The sequence below is a fragment of the Mercenaria mercenaria genome, chromosome 1 (genome assembly GCF_021730395.1).
Source record: "Mercenaria mercenaria strain notata chromosome 1, MADL_Memer_1, whole genome shotgun sequence".
NCBI lineage: Eukaryota > Metazoa > Mollusca > Bivalvia > Venerida > Veneridae > Mercenaria > Mercenaria mercenaria.
The window spans coordinates 8,401,264-8,423,348 of NC_069361.1; the positions used below are offsets into that span (position 1 = coordinate 8,401,264).

The window sequence follows — 22,085 nt, forward strand, 5'->3', positions numbered from 1 at the left end:
GCAACAAAACCTTTGACACAATTTATAGGACTATATAATATTACACACAGTCTGCTATAAAGCTATCAGATACATGGAAAGTAACCAATAATTGGAAACTGGCATAATTAATGTTACGTTATAACCGTGATAAGCCAGTCTAGTATATAAATATAAGAATAGCTATTCATAATTATAGAATTTATTAAATTTCTATGAGAAGTATGCTTACCTTTCAAACACTCTGTCTACATTGTCAGACATGAGCAGGAGCATACATAATTGTTCCAGTGCAATCAACTGCATTTCCCGTTCCTCTCCCGTACTCATCTGGAGCCATTCCAGCAACGTCTCCGGATCAAACTCCGCCATGATAGATCACTGCTGACCAGGAAAGGACAACCAGATCCTCAAACAGTCCAGTTCTGGACAAATAATCAGCTAACCAGGTAAGTCAATGCTGGAAAAAACAAAAGTACAGTCTGTGAGATAGCCATTTCTCCTGTCAGCTTGCTCCCACTAAGAACGTAAGAATAATAATTTTGTGAAAAGGCAATATAAAGTTATGGAACCTGTGCTATGTAAGTCAGTTTATCACAGTGAATAAGTGTGTGACGTTTCAATCCATTCCTATAAGTGAGTACTGAGATACCAGCTTACATACAAAACCTTAACCAAAAACTGCTAAGTTGAAAAAGGGGCATAATATTGTAAAAAAGCAAAATAGAGTTATGGAACCTGTGCAATGTAAGTCAGTTTATCACAGTGAACAACTGTGTGATGTTTCAATCCATTCCCACAAGTGGTTACTGAGATACCAGCTTACATACAAAACATTAACCAAAAATTTCTAAGTCAAAAAAGGGGCATAATTTTGTAAAAAAGCAAAACAGAGTTATGGAACCTGTGCAATGTAAGTCAGTTTATCACAGTGAATGAGTGTGTGAAGTTTCAATTCATTCCCACAAGTGGTTACTGAGATACCAGCTTACATAAAAAACCTTAACCAAATCAGAATCTTACATGCACCATGCACAACTAGAGTTATTTCTGATCACTTGTGTGAAGTTTCATTAAATTGTGTGCAAGGGTTCAGGAGATTTAGCTTGCACAAGACTGCATATGCAGACGCTATGTATATAGTATAGTAACAAAAAACAAAGTCCCTTAACTCTGCAATTTTTTTTCTGAAAGAACCTAACATGCACCATGCACAACTACTGTTGTTACAGCACTTGTGTGAAGTTTCATTAAATTGTGTCAAGTGGATGCGGAGATATGGTGCGCACATGATTGTGTCTACAGACAGACGGACGGACAGACACTGGACAACCTGAAACCAGTATACCCCCTTTACAACTTTGTTGTTTGTGGGTACAACAACCAGCCTTCATTGCAGCAAGTTAAGAGTTACATGTAGATATCAGTTACTATGAAAGTTGCACGAAGAACTAAATCAGCCCCAAAAAAAAAAAATTCTTTGTTTCTGGTAACATGCTCAAAAAAATTAGGGTAGGTAGGTCAGAAAATATTTTTTTTTAAATATTTTTTTATTAAGGGAAACCTTTCGGAAATTATTTTTGTGTCAAAAAATGAATACAAATCAGGGGGTTATGCCTTTAAAGCATCACTAAGTTGATTTCTAACATCACTGACCATGTTTAAAGCATAAAAAGTGCAATTTTTTGTTAAAAAGTTGAAAAAAATATTCTCCAAGGCTATAAAAACATTTAGGGTCGGGCCAAAAATTTAGGGTAGCTCGGGATAACGGAAACGAACAATTTTTTTTTTTTACGCCTAAGTATTCAATTCTATTTGAATACATGTTTGGAACATGTTGACTGACTATAGATAATGATATACAGTCTTGATACAAATAATACCTATTTATTCCATACAGAATAATTAATATTGAGGACATTAACAATTTAACAAAGAAAGGCCTTCACCTTAATTTTTATTTACAAAAAAAATAAAACAAGACCAAGTTTGTTTAAGTTTTTCTTACCTAAAAACTGACACAGGAAAGAACAACACCTCATTACATAGTTATTCTTATTCAAGTAAAAATTTTACTTCACTTTTCAGCAATGACAATCACTGTATCAAATGATGTGAGACAAAACTTAAACCAAGGATGCTCTTTACCAGTCTCAGATCCTGGTAATATTCCAACATGTGATTAAATGTATAGCAGCCTCTGACATTTAGTTAATACCTGAAATTTAAATTGATTTTGATTTTTGTGTAAGTTAGATAATGATACAAGTATGTCACCGGCCAGTATCATCATGCATACTAAGGAGAATCTCAGAACGTGATTACCCAGACTGAGATTCTCTCAATCATGATGATACTTTGCCAGTACCACACAACTGAGTATTGTCTAACTGATTCATCACATGTTTAACAAGAGCACCGCCATGCGGGTGCTGACGCCTATCTGATTTTGTTTGTATAATAGAAATATTGTCCTACCCATGATTTTCTAAGTCTAAAAAGGGCCATCATTCTTGCAAAAAGCAGGATAGAGTTATGTTTCTTGATGTACAGTGTCCACTTATGATGGTGAAAAACTGTTGCAAGTTTTAAAGCAATAGCTTTGATAGTTTATGAGAAAAGTTGACTTAAACATAATATTCAACCAAGAAAATGATTTTTCTAAGTCCAAAAGGGGCAATAATTATTGCAAAAAGCAGGATGGAGTTATGTTGCTTGCTGTACAGGGTCAGCTTATGATGGTGAACAAGAGTTGCAAGTTTTAAAGCAATAGCTTTGATAGTTTAAGAGAAAAAGTTGACCTAAACATAAAACTTAACCAAGAAATCTGATATTTTCTAAGTCCAAAAGGGGCCATAAATCTTGCAAAAAGCAGGATGGAGTTATGTTTCTTGCTGTACAGGGTCAGCTTATGATGGTGAACAAGTGTTGCAAGTTTTAAAGCAATAGCTTTGATAGTTTAGGATAAAAGCTGACCTCAACATAAAACTTAACCAAGAAAACTGATTTTCTAAGTCCAAAAGGGGCAATAATTCTTGCAAAAAGCAAGATGGAGTTATGTTTCTTGATGTACAGGGTCTGCTTATGATGGTGAACAAGTATTCCAAGTTTCAAAGCAATAGCTTTGATAGTTTAGGAGAAAAGTTGACCTAAACATAAAACTTAACCAAGAAATCTGATATTTTCTAAGTACAAAAGGGGCCATAAATCTTGCAAAAAGCAAGATGGAGTTATGTTTCTTGCTATACAGGGTCAGCTTATGATGGTGAACAAGTATTCCAAGTTTCAAAGCAATAGCTTTGATAGTTTAGGAGAAAAGCTGACCTAAACATAAAACTTAACCAGGCAACGCCGACGCCGACAACCTCTCAAGTGATGACAATAACTCATCATTTTTTTTCAAAAAATCAGATGAGCTAAAAACAGCAATTTTAATTATCTTTTGAAACTATTTTCCCTCTATTGAGCCACATAATAACAAGAGCTGTCCATAAGACAGCCAAGCTCGACTATTCGAAATATTGTCACAGAAGCTGGAAATTATTACCCAAAATGTTAAATATCAAAAGAGTTTTAAGTTCAAAAGGGGACATATCAGAGTTATGGGACTTGATGCTATCAACTAGTTTTATAACCCCGAAGAAACATGTTAAGTTTCAATTCAATATCTGCATTAGTTTTGGGGATAGTAACTTGCATGTAAAACTTTAACCAGAATTTTCTAAGTCCAAAAGGGGGCATAATTTGCTCAAAATACATGTTAAGAGTTATGGAACTTGACCCAGTGAGGTAGGTAATTGATCTAGAAAAAGAATAAATAAGTTCCAAATCTATATGCCTTTTAGTAATAGCTGTATGTACTTGCACGCAAAACTTTAACCAGAATTTTCTAAGTCCAAAAGGGGGCATAATTTGGCCAAAATACATGCCAGAGTTATGGGACTTGACCCAGTGAGGTAGGTAATTGATCTAGAAAAAGAAAAAATAAGTTTCAAATCTATATGCCTTTTAGTAATAGCTGTATGTACTTGCACGCAAAACTTTAACCAGAATTTTCTAAGTCCAAAAGGGGGCATAATTTGACCAAAATACATGCCAGAGTTATGGGACTTGACCCAGTGAGGTAGGTAATTGATCTAGAAAAAGAAAAAATAAGTTTCAAATCTATATGCCTTTTAGTAATAGCTGTATGTACTTGCACGCAAAACTTTAACCAGAATTTTCTAAGTCCAAAAGGGGGCATAATTTGGCCAAAATGAAGGTCAGAGTTATGGGACTTGGTGCTATCAACTAGTTTTATAACCCCGAAGACACATGTGAAGTTTCAATTCAATATCTGCATTAGTTTTGGAGATAGTAACTTGCATGTAAAACTTTAACCAGAATTTTCTAAGTCCAAAAGGGGGCATAATTTGCTCAAAATACATGTTAGAGTTATGGAACTTGACCCAGTGAGGTTGGTAATTGACCTAGAAAAAGAATAAATAACTTTCAAAGCTATATGCCTTTAAATGATAGCTGTATGTACTTGCATGCAAAAACTTTACCAAGGTGTGACGCCGACGCCGACGCCGACGCCGACGCCAGGGTGAGTAGAATAGCTAGACTATTCTTCGAATAGTCGAGCTAAAAACGCCAAATATTAATTTGCGTAAGCACGAGCTGCACAAATCACTGCCAAATGGGATTCTCCTCTCATCTGACACAGGTTCACCATGCTGTAGCAAGCGGTACATGCACAAAAATAGCCCATTGACTATAAAGCTAGGTATAAAGCCGAAACCAATAATGCAAAATATGTCAAAATCAAATGCAAAATGGCCATAATCCGTTCAAATGGTTTATAAGATGAAAGACGATAGAAATAACAAGATCTTTACTGTCTCATTTTCATTAAATGCAGCACTATTTTATGATAAATCATTGGCAAAATTTAATGTTTCACTTGTGAGAATCATCGTAGCATAAGACAAATTTAGTAATGACTTTAGAAAACCGCAACATGAATTGAAACGGAAACTGCATAGATCTCCGTTCTTTGTGATTGTCTTTTGTCTCATAAACCGTTTAAATGGGATAACAACTTTTTTATATTTGATATTGACATATGTTGAACAATTGTTATTGATTTTAAAGGCCCGGTCACACCGACCGAACTTTGTTGGAGCGTTCCTGGAGCGGTGAAAAAATTTCATCACCGCTCGTTACCGTTCACCACCGTTTAACAGAAGTTGGCCCCCGTTAAGGCAACGCCGTATACGCTCGGCCACCGCTGATGGTCCCTCCTACTGCTCCGAAAGTTTTGAGCTGCACAAAATATTGCAAGCGGTGAGGAGCGGGCAATTTTCCGCTCCGGCAAAGTTCACCACCGCTCTAACAACGCCCAGTCAAGTTTGGCACCGCTAGACGCAAGTTCGTGGACGCTTGGGTCCGCTAGGCCAACGCAGAAATCTTGAACGCTGGACCACCGCTGCTTCGCCAGCTTTGCCCGGGCGGTGATTAAACGTTGCACACACTTTGGTGGAGCGGTTGTAAGCATTTTACGAGCGGACACGGGATTGCTGGAACGGTGTCGGGCGTTGAAGCAGCGATCCATTGCGGTGATGAACTTTGGTCTGGCGTTGGTATGGAGGTGTCGGAGCGGGACCAGAATCGCTACCGCTCGCTACCGTTAAACCAACGCTAAAGCAACGCCGGCTTCAGCGGTACACCTCTACGGCAACGCCCGTGTTTTCGATTTTTTTCCCATTTTGTGCGCGGTGACGAGCGTTGTCTAAATTCCGCCCCCTCTCCCTACCGTTGAAGGAACACTCCAATAAAGTTCGGGCGGTGTGACCGGGCCTTAAAGCTGTTTCTAGCTATATATAGCTGGATTTAGCTATACAGCTAATTTGTGACTTTTCTAGGACCTGTTAAACTATTCGTCAGACTCAGAAATATGGGGTTATACAAAACTGAAAGTAATTGAAAGAATCCATCTAAAATTTTGTATTCAGAACTTCAACATGCAGTGCAGGTGTTTACAACAAGCTACAAAGATATCCTCTATATGTAACAAGGTATGTACCAATAATCAAATTCTGGTGTAAACTAGAAGACGCTTTTGTAGAAAAGCGCATGCCTCAGTCCCCCATTGCATAGTCGTATAGGCAAGAAGTCAATAGGGGACAGGAGCGGAAGTCTTAGAGACACTGATGGTTGGCTGCAATAGGGATCATCTACTTGGTATGTCCAATCATCGCATAAAGTTTCAATATTCTGGGGCCTAGTGCATTCTCAAGTTATTAATTGGAACGGTTTTTCATGTTCAGGCCCCTGTGACCTTGACCTTTGATCAAGTGACCCCAAAATCAGAAGGGGTCATCTACTCTGCAAGTCCAACCATCCGTTTAAGTTTCAACATTCTGGGTCAAGTGGTTCTCAAATTAAAGACTGGAAAGTGTTTTTAATGCTCATCCCCCTGTGACCTTGAACTTTGATGGAGTGACCCTAAAAACAATAGGGATCATCTACTCTGTAAGTCCTATCACCCTATAAAATTTGATGGTTCTAGGTCAAATGGTTCTCAAGCTATTGACCGGAACTGGATTTCCATTTTCTGACCTTGACCTTTAACAGAGTGACCCCAAAATCAATAGGGGTCATCTACTCTGCATGTTCAATTGTTCCATGAAGTTTCAACATTCTGAGTCAATTGGTTCTCAAGTTACTGACCGGTAATGGTTTTCCATGTTCAGGCCCCTGTGACCTTGACCTTAATAAACTGACCACAAAATCAATAGGTGTCATCTACTCTGCTGTCCAATCATCCTATGAAGTTTCAACATTCTGGGCCAAGTGGTTCTTAAATTATTGACTGGAAATGGTTTTCCATGTTCAGGCCCCAGTGACCTTGAACTTTAACAGAGTGACCCCAAAATCAATAGGGGTCATCTACTCTGCATGAACAATCATCCTATGAAGTTTCAACATTCTGGAACAAGTGGGTCTCATGTTATTGATTGGAAATGGTTTTCCATGTTTAGTGCTTTTCCTGTTATCATTGCACTTGAGGACAAGAAGGTCCTCAAAAAAAATATCTAAGTCCAAAGGACAAGAACAACAAACGGAAGAAATTTAACCAAAAAGAAAAACAAAATTCTTACAAGGTATAGATATGTCAAAATACACCTAAAAATTGGAGGTACCATCCATGTTGTACCACAGAAAAGTGGTCTCGGTTTTTCCCTAAGGCCAATAATAAAACAGTTACTAAAAATAAGCTATTTATAGTAACGTAAAAGGGAAGTAATTAAAAAAAAAATTATTTTAAGTGAACAAAAGAAGGATCTGCCAAATACATCTGTTGACATAAATGAAATTTCAGATCAGTATCTTCATTAGTTACGGAGATATACCCATTTTAATTTGAAATTAAGGGAGGTAATTTGACATAAAATCAGTCCATAGATATCTACCCTGATTGGCTCAGTCCAACTAATGACAATAATGAAATTTCAAATAAGTGCTATAAGTACTTACTGATATAAATCCATTTTGATTACAATCGGGGGAGGTAATCAGATATAAAACTAGAGATGCTTTTGAGAAATGTCTCCCACAACTGCCCCTATGAAAAATGTCTAGTTTCTCTAGATGGTTTAGACGAGTGGATCCAATTAGATGGTCTGGACGAGCGGATCCAATTAGATGGTCTGGACGAGTGGATCCAATCAGTAATTTAAGGGCCATAATTCAAAAGTGCCTGGGCGGATTTGGCTAGTTATCGAACTTGCCAGAGATCTTATGGTCAAACACATTTTGTTCAAGTTTGATGAAGATCGGATGAGAAATGTTAACTTAGAGTAGCAACCACAGCTGATAAGCCTTACACATTAAGAATATTGGTAAAAATCAATACCTGGTTTTGGTTTATAATTCATATCTTTAAAACTATTTGACTGATATTAATAAAAATTATATATATTAAAAGAGGATAAAATTACCGTTCTTTTGATATAAACTTTATATTTGTGAGTTATATCATTTTGCTTTTATCGGAGGTTAAATGTAATACACAATGAAAATTTCAGGTAAATCACCAATAATGTCCGAGTGCGCCTGAACTGGCTCATAGCTCCCGCGGCCAATCATTTGCGGGTTATTTAATGAGCTTGAATATTCATGAAGTTAACTTATCCAATCAGAAAAATGAATTCGTTATAACCCGGATGTTGAATTTTTTCCATACGTTTGAAAACAAAGAAGTTAAAGAAGTCCAAAGTCTAAGTCAGATTTTGCATCAACGGGGCCATTGACAGGTAAAAGTCATATATCAAAATAAAATTTAGCCTTTCCCCTTTTAAATGATGTACTGGACATAATTATTAATGCATATTTAGTACTCCGCATTCATCGATGAAGATGGTCATGACCGCCAAAACGTGCGACTGCGACGCGATTAGAGAGCGGACTAGAGTAAAAAGGCTGATTTTTTCAGTAATTCAAGGGCCGTAACTCCAAATGCTTGAACCGATTTGGCAAGTTATCAAACTTAGCCAAGGTCTCATGGTCAAACACATTTTGTTCAAGTTTGGTGAAGATCGTATGAGAAATGTTTGACGTAGAGTGTGGACAAGAGTAAAAAGGCCGATTTTTCGGTAATTCAAGGGCCGTAACTCATAAATGCCTGGACCGATTTGGCTAGTTATCGAACTTGGCCGAGGTCTCATGGTCAAACACAATTGTGTTCAAGTTTGGTGAAGATCGAATGAGAAATGGTTGACTTAGAGTGCGGACAAGAGTAAAAAGGCCGATTTTTGGTAATTCAAGGGCCATAACTCCAATATGCCTGGACCAATTTGGCTAGTTATCGAACTTGGCCGAGTTCTTATAATGGTCAAACACATTTTGTTTAAGTTTGGTGAAAATCTGATGAGAAATGTTCGACTTAGAGTGAGGACAAGCTTTGTGACAGACAGACAGACACACACAGACTGGAGTAAATCAATATGTCTCCCACACCACTGTGTGGTGGGAGACATCATTCCTAATACCCAATTCATAAAAAGTCGCTTGTGTATCGCATTTTCCTTGTTACTAAAACAGGTACAAGACTTTAACGCTAGACAACTGACTGGTATTACATTCCCGCAAAACAGGTTACAGTTTATCAGAAAAATCAAAGGACCATTCAGTCGGCAGATTGGTGTTATTTGGACACTTTGTAAACAATTTTCTTAAATGGCATGCAATAAAATGTAAACAAGGAGCTGCGTTCAATACAAAGCAACCTAAGTCCAAAACGAGGTCAAGGTAAAAGTCAAACTGAGGTCAGGTGATGTTTGAAGATGAGGAATAGTCACAGGTTACATCTGTATTAGTATCAATTTATTCTTGTAAGCGGTATTGATGCTAGACGAAACGGTCCCATTTGGTTAACCAAGAGATGGCCCATATAAAGCAACCCAAGTCCAAAATGAGGTCAAGGTCAAACTAAGGTCAGGTGATGTCTGAAGATGAGGAATGGTCACAGATTACATCTGCATTAGTATTAAGTCATTCTAGTAAGGGGTATTGATGCTAGACGAAATGGTCCCATTTGGTTAACCTTGTACAGTTGTACGGACAGATGGACGAACGGACAGGACAATCACTATATGCCTCTTGCATCAGTAGATGCCAGGGGCATAAAAAGGGTAGTAAACAACTTTGTTGCAGCACAAACATAACAAATTAGTGGGATATCTTGCTGTTCAACTATGACATTTATCTCTTTGTGACGATGTAGTGTCACCGATACTGGACGACATCTTATGGCAGAACGCATATTGAGATGAACACATCGTTCTGGATATTGATGAATTGATCTCCGACTATATTAAAAGTGAAAAAGAAAAGAACAGTATGGAACAAAAGTATCTTGAATACATTGAATGATTGGAGAAAAATATCTTTGGTACTATGAATTAAAATACACATGTTTACATTGATTTACAGGCATGTAAAAACAATTTTAAAAAGACAGTACTGTTTTAATTAATCACATTGTATTAAACATTGAAGGGTGCTATTGATTAATAAAAAGTACTTTTATGTAGTTAGTCAGTCCTGGTAAATGATATAACCATGTTAACAGAAGCAAAAAATACTCAATTGTTTGTGCGAGATTGGTGAACTACCCAATTGGTTTTAGCAAATACCCAATTACTTCTGAAAAGGCTGGGTAATGATACTATTTTTACCCAATTCAGATTTCAAATACCCAATTCAGACAAAAAGTGATGGGTAAATACCCAATTGCACCGAAAGCTTATCTGAAGCTCTGAAAGGAAGATACACCAAGGGGCATAACTCCATCAAATACACAAATCTGAGTTATTAGGATTGTTACAACACATGCAGATGATGATGATAAAGATATATTTTGAGTTTTAAGTCATTATCTTATATAGTACTAATTACAATGTTGGCAAAAAGCCGGTCAATATGAGTATTGACCGGGCCGGCGGTCAATACTGGTTAAAACCGGTCAATACTGGTCAATACCGGTCAATACTGGTCGATTCAATACTAGGGTTATTCTTGATTGGTCAATATTGGTTTATTCAACACTTTTATACATTGTACATTCACAGATTTGCACAGGCTGTAATAGTAATATAAAAATATTAAAGCAATTTGAATAAGATAAAGTTTTGTTCATTCAAAAAGTATAGTGGTCAATACTGGTCGATTCAATTTTGGTCCTTGGCAATGTGTCCTGGTCAGGCTCCATTTTGGACAATACTTACATGTAGACTGGTCAGTACTAGTTTATTCAATGCTTTTGTCTTCTTACAGTTAGCCTTGATTTCAAATTAATTAAAGATTTTATTACTAAAAATTACACTCAGTGAAATGGACAGTACTGGTCAATTCAAATTTTGGTCCTGTGCAGTATTCCTGATCAGTACATGTAGTGGTCAATACTGGTCAATTGAATATTGTAATGGCATTACTTATTTTTAAAACAAAGTTAACATGTTCAAACATTGAGAATAATACAGTGGGATTATTGATCATGACAGCTAATTAGTGACTAGATAAACAGGCCAGCAACATACCTACTGTGTATTGTAAGACATGGTGTCAATTAGGCAATGTGACAACTGCTTTCAAAACACAAACCACCTCCATGAAAGGGTCCAGGTCGTCACCTCAACGCAAAAAGTGGATAATTACATTGACTTAAAGAAGGACTTATTCATTTTTTGCGCCAAGGTGACAAGGTGTTCACAGCAATTTTTCATTAAATTATTTATACCAGTAAAAATCATTAAATTTATCACCTGTGAATCAAACACTTACTGCTACAGTTTATGAAATACTTTCAGTTAAATTAGCAGTTTTCCCACTTATTGTGACAATTTTGTAGAAATATAATATATCTTTGTAATTTAATCTTACAGAAAATGTTCAGTGACTAAAAAATTCAACCAGTATTGACCTACTGACCACTTCTTACTAATTAAGGAGTACTGATTAGGTTGCTTTAACTAAATAATAATGCCTGCATTCACCATAATCAAGCCCCAAATGCTCTTAGACAGTCGTTATTAAATAAATCTTAATTGTTCATAAACATTGCAAAATATTTTAACAGTTAATTGACTAGTATTGACCAATCGACCAGTATTGACCGGTATTGACCACTTCAGGGAGTATTGACCGGGGCGGTTTTAACCGGTTAAAACCGCTGGTCAAAACCAGGGGCGGTTTTAACCGCCCAACGTTATGTCCAGAAAACGAAGTTTGTAAAAAATTTAAGTATAAAAGGGGCATAATTCGGTCAAAAATACAAATCAGAGTTATGGGGATTGTTACCACACATGCAGATGATGATGATAAAGATACATTTTAAATTTCAAGTCTTTATCTTATATTGCATTAAAGTAGTGTCCAGAAAGCGAAGATTGCAAAAAAGTTTAAATACAAAAGGGGCATAATTTTGTCAAAAACACAATTAGAGTTATGGGGTATGTAGCCACACATGCAGATGATTATAAACAAATACTTTTAATTTCAAGTCATTATCTTTTAAAGTACCAAAGGTATGTCTATAAACAAAGCTTTCAAAAATTTAATATGAAAATAATTCAAAGTATAACTCCTTGGTGACCTTGACCTTGGATATAATGGGCCCAGCCCCTAAAAAAACTTTGTTTGTATGCTGGACAATGTTTATGTGAACTTACAGTATGATATAAGCAAAAGTAACAAAGATATAACAGAAAAACAAAGGTTGCCAAAAACTTTAACCTTAAAAATAACCGAAGTATAAGACCTTGGTGACCTTGACCTTGGGTATAATGGGCCCAGTCCCTGTATATACTTTGTTTCACTTTGTATGCTGGACAATGTTTATGTAAAGTTACAGTAAGATATAAGCAATAGTAACAAAGATATGACAGAAAAACAAAGGTTGCCAAAAAAACTTTAACCTTAAAAATAACCTAAGTATAACACCTTGGTGACCTTGACCTTTGGTATAATGGGCTAAGCCCCTACACATACTTTGTTTGTATTTTGGACAATGTTTATGTGAAGTTACAGTTAGATATAAGCAATAGTAACAAAGATATGACAGAAAGGCAAAGGTTGCCGAAAAACTTTAACCTTAAAAATAACCTAAGTATAATAGCTTGGTGACCTTGAGTATAATGGGCTCAGCCCAAACATATATATTGTTTGTGTACTGGACAATGTTTATGTGAAGTTACAGTAAGATATAAGCAATAGCAAAGATATGACAGAAAAACAAAGGTTGCCGAAAAACTTTAACCAAGAAGGGTCACGTCGACGCCAGGGCGAGTAGTATAGCCCCCCTATTCTCCGAATAGTGGAGCTAAAAATGAAACTGAATAAACAATGTTATTGTTATTTCATGTGTGTAAGCAATGTCCTGCCTCGCGTTTGCCAAACTTCTCCCTGAATTTCAAAACTTGTCCCCATTTCTCATGGAGGGAGGTCAGATCTCCCTACATTTCCTAGTCCAACTAACTGTACGCAAGTCGTGATATTGTGATAATTTTTGCACAGGTCTCCTTTCCACATACAACATAGGAAGGACTTTTCTGTGGTGAATCTTCCGCGACGATTTTTTAATCGCATTTTAACTATTAACAAGCAAATTCGATGAATTGGTATCACCAGCCGAAAGGGTTTGTTATAAAAATATATCCGGCAAAAAGTTAAGGATATTAATAAGAAGCAAATAATTTCTTTAGTCAAAATCAATTTAACAGAAAACAAATGTTTAATTAAAGAGTACATAATAAATGTATGATACTTTGATCCTGACTAAAGAATTTATTTTGAATGGGATATGCTTACTGTAATAAGCTTAGCTTTTAAAATAAAATGCAGTTAATTGAAATGTGAGCTTGCAGTTTAACTGGAATGAAATACTGTCTTTGAGTGGTTTGGCACCAGGTGTTGCTGTTTAACAAGTTCATGTACATTGGAACTTAAAAGAACAGATATCCTTAAGAGAACACAATCAAGTAAGATATCTTGAACATGGCTGAGGGCAAGGTTTGTGCAGTCACAACTTAACATGTTGAAGGTTTGAACATTTTTTTAAAAAAAGAAAAGGAATGGAAATATATATATGTATATATATATATATAGATATATGTATATATTTATTTTTTTAGGGGGTGGGGTGGGGCTGCGGGGGAACGGGTGAGGAAACAAAATTTCACATGTTGATTATAAATACTGATGGAAAATTAAAAATGAAAAAAAAAAAAAAAAAAAAAAAAATGGGTGAAGTGGGGTGGGGGCAGAGGATGCATGATCAGTGGTGGGCATGACTGGGTGGAAGAGCGAGGTAGGGGAACGGTACAACTTGCATGTTGATAAATATTCATGGAAAGTTTGAAAAAAATTTAAAATAAGGAATGAATTTTTTTTTGGGAGGGGGGGGGGGGGGGGGGGGGGGGAGGGGAAGTGGGTGTGAGCAAGGCAAGTGGGTGACCAGGTGTGGGTGCGCAACTTCACATGTTCATAATAAATGTTCATAGAAAAGAATGAAAGAAATTTAATGAAATTCTGCCAAATGGTAAGTTTGTTATGTACAAATATGTGGATTTTTAGACAATTAAAGGGCAATAACTCTGAAGTTACAAAAGAAATCCATATGAAATTGTGTGTGCACAACCACATTATAGTGCTCTAAATTCTGTTCAAGTTTCAAAGTTCAAGGTCAAATATATCAAAAGTTATGATGCAGAAATTGCCATATGTATTGATCTATAGTACCCTATATAGTTAACACTAGAAACTTGTAAGGGCCATACATCTGGTGTTACTTGGGCAATCTGACTGAAAGTTGATGGGCCCCATAACCTCACAGTGGTGAACATGTATATGAAGTTTGTTTGAAAAAAATCTAAAATAAGGAATGATTTTTTTGGGGGGTGGGGGGGGGGGGGGGGGGGGGGTGTGATCAAGGTAAGGGGGTGACCAGGTGTGGGTACACAACTTCACATGTTTACAATAAATGTTCATGGAAAAGAATGAAAGAAATTTAATGTAATTCTACCAAATGGTAAGTTTGTTATGTACAAATATGTGGATTTTTATACAATTAAAGGGCAATAACTCTTAATTTACATATAAATCCGAACGAAACTGTGTGTAAATTTATGGTGATCTGTTTAAGTTTAATAGTTCTAGGTGAAATATATCAAAAGTTATGATGCAGAAAATGCCATATTTTTAGTACCCTATATAGTTAACACTAGAAACTTCTAAGGGCCATAACTCTGGTGTTAATAGGGCAATCTGACTGAAACTTGACGGGCCGCAAGAACTCATAGTGGTGAACATGTATACGAAGTTTTATATAAATATTCCCATCTATTTCCTAGATATGGCTCCGGACAGACGGACAACGCCAAAACTATATCCCTCCGACTTTTGTCGGGGGATAACAACACACCCTATTACCTGATGTCCACCACGCCGAGGGATGCGGCTGCCACAGAGGTCAGAAATCAATAACGATGAGTAGTGGTGTTAGTCTTTTGAGCTGTATTTTTTCATTTCGACTTTCCATGAAAATATTCTGGTGCAAGCATACGTGTAAATGCCTTAACATATTATATAATTAATCCTGGTCGCCAACTTTGCGAAAGAAAGAAGTATTCAGTTGTTTAACTTGGACGTTTATTAAAATTGATGCGAAAATCATATTCAACGGCCCAATTCGAAGTGTTTACAAAATATTTTGATCGAATTTACCTCACAGGTCAAACGATCAATCATCTGGGGATAATCCTGGCAAGTTTCAAGTCTGTCCGTACGTCTACACCGACGTTATGACCCTCCAAAGGGACCCGGGTATAGTCACGTATGATAAACTTTACCGCAGAGGGCATTTTTAAATGATGCCCATCCCACCGAGGAGTCAAAGTATAGGATACCGTTTACGGCAGAGGGGAATTTGGTGTAAAAACATATATTTTGGCTTTTTGTTTCGCTTTTAAGTCTTGGGAGGTCATGGAATCATTTGCAGTATGCATTGTTTATATACTTATGTTTAATAATGGGCGATTTTCAATGGCGAACACCGCTGTAACACAGTGTTAATCAGTCTAGATTGTATTTCTATCTCCGACATTGCATACTATCTGCTACATGTATAGATTGGTTCTGCTGCTGTAAATGTTCATTTTGTAAATTCATTTTTGTTTCAATTTCTTTTATGATGATATATACAGAAATAATGATATCTTAAGTCCTGATACTTGCGTTCTTGCAGGATTCTGTGTTGAATCATATAGTTAAACACAGTTTCTCGAGTAGTATATTTAAGCATATATATTTGAAATGCATGAGAATTGTTTTAAAAAAAAGCTAAGACACTGATTTGCAGCTTACGCTAGAGTGATTGACCATTTAAGTACATGGAACTGGAATAAGATGAAAATATTTGGAATGCTGGATATAGGACAGAAAACATATACCGACGTGATTCCAAATGAATGTGAAATATTCATTTCTAGTGACCAGCATGTGGGCATGTATCGAAGTTACAGGGCAAAATATCAAAATTGAATACATCTTTAAAGTTTTCAAGAGAGATCGATCAGAATGAAATCTTCATTTCAGATAGTAACTCGGTAATAACAGATGGTTTAGTTATTTCCATTGCATTTTGATAGATCTCTCTTGACATGACAATTAACTAAATGGTCAATCACTCCAGTGTTAACTTCAAAATCATTGTTACAGTAATAACACGTGTATGCCTTCATCTTTGGTTCTGAAATTGAATACAAAATAAATTGTTTAGAACATTTCTGTAAACGATTAATGAATTACAGCTTTATTTAGAACCGATCACTTGACTTATGCCACTGACAACAAATATATTTAAATTTTCTAGCCTAACGGATCTTTATGTAGAACTATGTTACTATCAGTAGCCTCTTAGTATGAAAGCATGATAATGCAAAACAATTTGATATTAATATTAACCTATATTCAACACTGAATCCAGCAAGTACAAAGACTTAGTATTTCATTGCTGGCAGCAAATGTCTCTATCTTATGATAAAAAAGAAACAAAAATAATTTTACAAAACGAAGACTTTCAGTGGCAAAACAACTCTATACATGTACAGTATCAGATTGTATGCAATGTAGGATATATATATATATACAATCTAGACTGATTGCAAAACGATTTATCATTTAATATAAACCGTAAATTCAACACTGAATCCAGCAAGAACGTAAGTACCGATACCATCAGGACTTACGATATCATATATTTCATGATAAAAGAAATTGAAACAAAATTGAGTTTACAAAACGAAGACTTAAAGTAGCAAAACAACGTCGGAGATAGATAGAAGTTCAATCAAGACTGATTACCGCCTTGTTACAGCGGTGTTCGCCATTAAAAATCGCCCATTATTAAACACAAGTATAAACAATGCATACTGCAAATAATTCCATGACCTCCCAGGTCTCAAAAGCAAAACAAACAGCCAAAATAGACATTTTTACACAAATTTCCCTCTGTCGTAAACGATATCCTATATTTTGACTCCTCGGTGGGATGGGCATCATTTAAAAATGCCCTCTGTGGTAAAGTTTATCATACGTGACTATACCCGGGTCCCTTTGGAGGGTCATAACGTCGGTGTAGACGTACGGACAGACTTGAAACTTGCCAGGATTATCCCCAGATGATCGTTTGTTTGACGTGTGAGGTAAACCCGATCAAATTATTTTGTAAACACTTCTAATTGGGCCGTTGAATATGATTTTCGCATCAATTTTAATAAACGTCCAAGTTAAACAACTGAATACTTATTTCTTTCGCAAAGTTGGCGACCAGGATTAATCATATAATATGTTTAGGCATTTACACATATGCCTGCACCAGAATATCTTCATGGAAAGTCGAAATAAAAAAATACAGCTCAAAAAACTAACACCACTATTCGCCGTTATTGATTTCCTACCTCTGTGGCAGCCGCATCCCTCGGCGTGGTGGACATCAGGTAATAGGGTGTGTAACAAGAGCTGTCACTAATGGTGACAAATGCCCCCCGCAGCGCCTTGACCTTTGACCTGGTGATCTTGACCTTTGACCTGGTGACCACAAAGTCAATAGGGGTCGTTAACTCAATAAGTACTATTAGCATGTGAAGTGTGAAGGTCCTGGGTGCAGTGGTTCGCGAGTAAAGTGCCTTCATGCAAAAAAGTTAACGTTGTGACGAACGAACAAACGGACAGTTGAAAACTAATATGCCTCCCTTCCAGGGCATAAAAATATATATATATATAAATATTAGTGGAATTTTAAGATACCTGGAAGGAATATCCATTTTTTTCTTCCATTCAATTGTGCAAAACAAAGGTTTGTCCCTGTTTTAAACATCGCACCCGAAGTTTACACACAGTTTATATGGCTCCGCTTCATGTCACGTGATCGTTAACAACTGACCACACAGTCAGCTGTATTGAGTGTAATGGTGGACATGTAAATACAGTGAGGTAGCCAAATGAAACATATCGTGTTTAGCTTTATTTATGTATTTTACTTATAAATGTTTACATTATGTTTAAACTTAGATCTATACATAGAACTTCGAATTCAGCTACACCTATCTGGCCTCAGTCAATACTTGTCAGCAGCTGTTAAGACGGAACAGAAGCCATAAAATGATTCAGTTTTATTTTATTTTACAATTTCATTGTTTAAGTATATTGCCTGATTGTGTTTTTACCTAAATCTATTTTCACCACAGAAAAGGCAGGGTTCTCGCCAGGCTATTATCCTCTGTCGCATGCGACATGCCTTCAGACTTTGAGTTGTATATTCGACATCCCTTATTCCCCTGTCATCCCTTAATTGCCAAAGTGACATGTCATAAAAGCGTCCCAATAAACACCTTGATTAAGCTGACAGTGTATTCAAAAAGCTTCCACGTGCTCACCAGATAGTTTAGGTAAAGCGATGTTAGCGTTTCCTGCAGGTCTTTTTTACATGGCGCAGCGCAATGCCCCGTTTGAAGTGCCGCCAAGCTGCCCTTCAAACTGCCCGTTTGCGCCACGTGCCCTTTTATTCTATCAGGCTTGTGTATTTATCTTGAAAAGTGCCCTGTCAAAGCCAGCCTGTATTACCAATGTCCGCCGGACATATTCCTTGTATTGTACCGTCAATTAGCGGCTTTGATCAACAGTTTGACACGTGGGTGCATCAACCAAGAATGGCCCTGATTAAGAACTGACAGGATTATGCAATTAATTAGTTTTATGATACTTTAATTGGGAACAGTTGATGAAAATTTGTTCTTTTTAGCACGTCGGCGGTGAAGCTACATGTAGCCTTTTGACGGAAGAGATGATTGAAACATGATGCAGGGGTCACCCCTCCCGCACCCACCCCTTTGTCCATCAAAAAATATCCCTCTGCAACATGCCTTCAAAAATCTCTGGCTAGAACCCTGAAAGGTCTTTACTGGTTTTGACAAAAATATCTCAGAATCAGTTCTGACATCAATTTATAATTTTATTTGGACTATAATTTTCCAGGAAAAGGTTGTCCCTGAAACACTACCACTATAAAGCGTAATGGCCGATACTCCCCTCACCGCGAAACTGGAAATGGGTATACATTTATTGGTGGCTATTATTGAAAAACGGGATTTATCCTCTATCATTCTATGTCGATAAGGTCATACAGATAACTCGCCAATAGCGGGTCACTATCAACACTTTTAGCATGTGGTGAAGAATGTTTAGACTTTCATAATATCTAAACTTACTAACACTTAAAACTATTGCTCACATTCATTTAAATGTTTGATTTATTTGAATCTATCTTTTATGTCTGAAGTTATGATGAAATATTTAAACCTGTCCGATTCACCAATAGGGGGTCACTTTTGCCAATAAAGGGTCACCTAGTTTATCATATTTTCTATCCATTTAAAACAGCTTTTTTTTCTGACAAAACGTGACTGTGGTATTGGAAATAAACATTTCAAGGCAGAATATAATGAGAATCAGTATGTTTACATTTGAAACGGGAGATACTAGGTAAAAGGAATATAGCGCTAGTTTTCACAGTTGTATTTCTAAGCATAATTAGCACCAACTATATCTAAAACAAAAAAAAGTATTGATGCACAGAACCTTATTCATTTATCTAAATTTGCCAGTTTAAACCATTATTACATCAAATCAACCTTTGATTTGTATTTTTAAGCAGAATAAACAATCTTTTGATTATCCCTGATATGGGTGACCCTTTACTGGCTAAATGGCCGCCTCTGCTTGATGGCACTTTTTTTCATCAAAGTCAATCTAAAACTCATAATCATATTATTCCTATGAAAGTGTGTGTTTCACTCTTCAAAATGGTACCAAATTTATGTGGTTTTATCTAAGAAACTGTGAGGTATGCTCAAAAATATTCTACTTCGAAGAATTCAAGAGTGCTAAAATCCAAGTCAGGAAACTGGTTGCAAGAGTTATCTATTCATGGAACTCAAACTCATTAGATTAGATCCCTCTTCTTTTGTGTAATAATTGCTAAGTGATAAGTTTATATTACTGGATACTTAAACATTGTATACTCTAATATGTATTAGAGAGATTCACATTTTATTTTCAAGTGACCCGCTATTGGCAGTGATTCTCTATTGGCGAGTTGACTGTACTTCCTGATAATATTTGCCTGATGACAACTATTATTCATAATCATATTAGATCATTATGAAAAGCCATTCTGTTATACCTAATGAGTAAAGATAGACTCTTGGGTTAGTCTATAAACCTACCATCACTACATGAAAAAAGCACATGAATCATTGACCGAAAAGTGAAACAACAAAAACTGCTGTTGGCAAGAGACTTAGTACGGCTGTTTTATATTTTTTATAAATTCTGGTCTTAAATTATGTGACAAAAACACACAGCAAAACTCATATTTACCTATTTCATTTCGTTTGAACAATATAGATCCGTATATTTATCAATAGATAGAAAATTGAAAGTGAAAATTCAGCCTCTCCGACGAAAATTTCCCAGCCTCGTTATGGATAATCCGAAAATGTCCGATTATATTTTGTGGTTAAATACCCCTAAATGTGGGAGAAGGTACATACTACCAAATACAAGAGTCGAATATCGGTGGACCCTTCCACGCGTTCATACTACTTACTACTCTGTATTCGCTAAGACAGATCAGTGTAACATACTAGAACATCGGTAGCTCATGAGCTAGTTAGCTCATTAGCTATTTCCAGACAAACAAAGGGAAAACAGAAATTAACAAGAATAAAGCGTCTGAAAGATAAGATACTCAAATAGTTAAAGCCCTTGTTAAAGCACATATTACAACAATAAAGATACAGGAACGAAGGACAGTTTTGACTAAAATGGCATGGTTAAATGATTGAAAGCAAACTTACATATACTTGTAAAACATAGTACACATAAGCACAAACCTGTAAAAATACATATAATACAGAAATACCAAATAATTTTACGTAACAATGCAAAACTGTTAATTCAACATATTTTTTTTTTTGTTTAAACAACTGTAAGCTATTAAGTTTATAATCGCCGCTGGTAACCCATATGGAGACTCATACAAAAGACTGTTAGTAATGAAAGTGGGAGGATAAAAAAGACGCTCTGATTACACTAGGTGTAAAGCAAATGTGCGAGGGACTCTTAATTATCCCAAAGTTAGTAATTTTTATGTGGAGGACTGGAGGCTTGAACTCATGATCTTCAGTTTCATAGTCAGACAGTGTTACCTCTGGACCACTGCGTCCGCTCTTCGTGAAACACTCACTATTTAAGTAAAATACTTTACATGCGCAACTGAAAGGGATGACTACCTTGAGCAAAGAGCTATAAAAATATTTTTTAAGTATTTTACACTTCTTTGCCTTGAGTCAGAAAGAAACACTTCACGGGTGAAGTTTTCCATCAAACACTTGGATACTCAAGTCTTTTTTTTTTTTTTTTTTTGAGAGAGAGAGAGAGAGAGATTATTCCACAGGTGCTGGAGGTGGAGTGATCAGTCTTGACAGAAACAACTTGCTATCATCTGAACAATCTAAACTAAACAGAAATTGTGAAAATCACTTGGATTAAGCTAGAAATTAAAGGAAGTAAACTTACTTACATAGCATCATACCACAGACTACATGAGTCAGACACAAAAAGCCTCACATATGGTATTTTAAAAGTCCCAAGATCTTGTCCGTAATATTAAAGGCACTAAGCTCGTTCTTTGAAATTCTTACTTTCCAAAACTTGTATGAAATTCAAAGAAAACTCCCTCCGTCAAACCAGGCTCAGTACCAGCACAGTCTATGATAAATACCTGGAGATGATCACAGCCTGACACACAATATAGATTGTTAATGAATACACCAGAAACCAAAATATTTTCGACATTTTTCTCACAATAAATCACATTTCAATGATCAAAGTTGAAATTATTTCAGGCAAATCTGACCATGATTTTATCTCTACATTTGCCAGTGCAATATCAATTATCATTAAACAAAAGCCAAGTACCTGTCTCCTGTACAATAAAGCAA

The 22,085-nt window shown here is 36.2% G+C and overlaps 2 protein-coding genes across 3 annotated transcripts in view; one reads left to right on the forward strand and one right to left on the reverse strand.

Annotated features, from left to right (window-relative positions):
* Window positions 1-20,585, reverse strand: part of LOC123545047 (E3 ubiquitin-protein ligase HECTD1-like) — a 64,193-nt gene extending 43,608 nt beyond the window's left edge. For both annotated transcript variants that reach the window (XM_053539044.1, XM_053539038.1), the window contains exons 1-2: window positions 20,461-20,585; window positions 212-439 (exon numbers count right to left, since the gene is read on the reverse strand). In XM_053539044.1, the coding sequence (XP_053395019.1) occupies window positions 212-351 (140 nt within the window). In that variant the 5' untranslated portion in view covers window positions 352-439; window positions 20,461-20,585. The remainder of the gene's footprint in view (window positions 1-211; window positions 440-20,460) is intronic.
* LOC123545048 (uncharacterized) overlaps window positions 1-22,085 on the forward strand; it is a 550,315-nt gene that overhangs the window by 148,058 nt on the left and 380,172 nt on the right. The window lies entirely within an intron of this gene.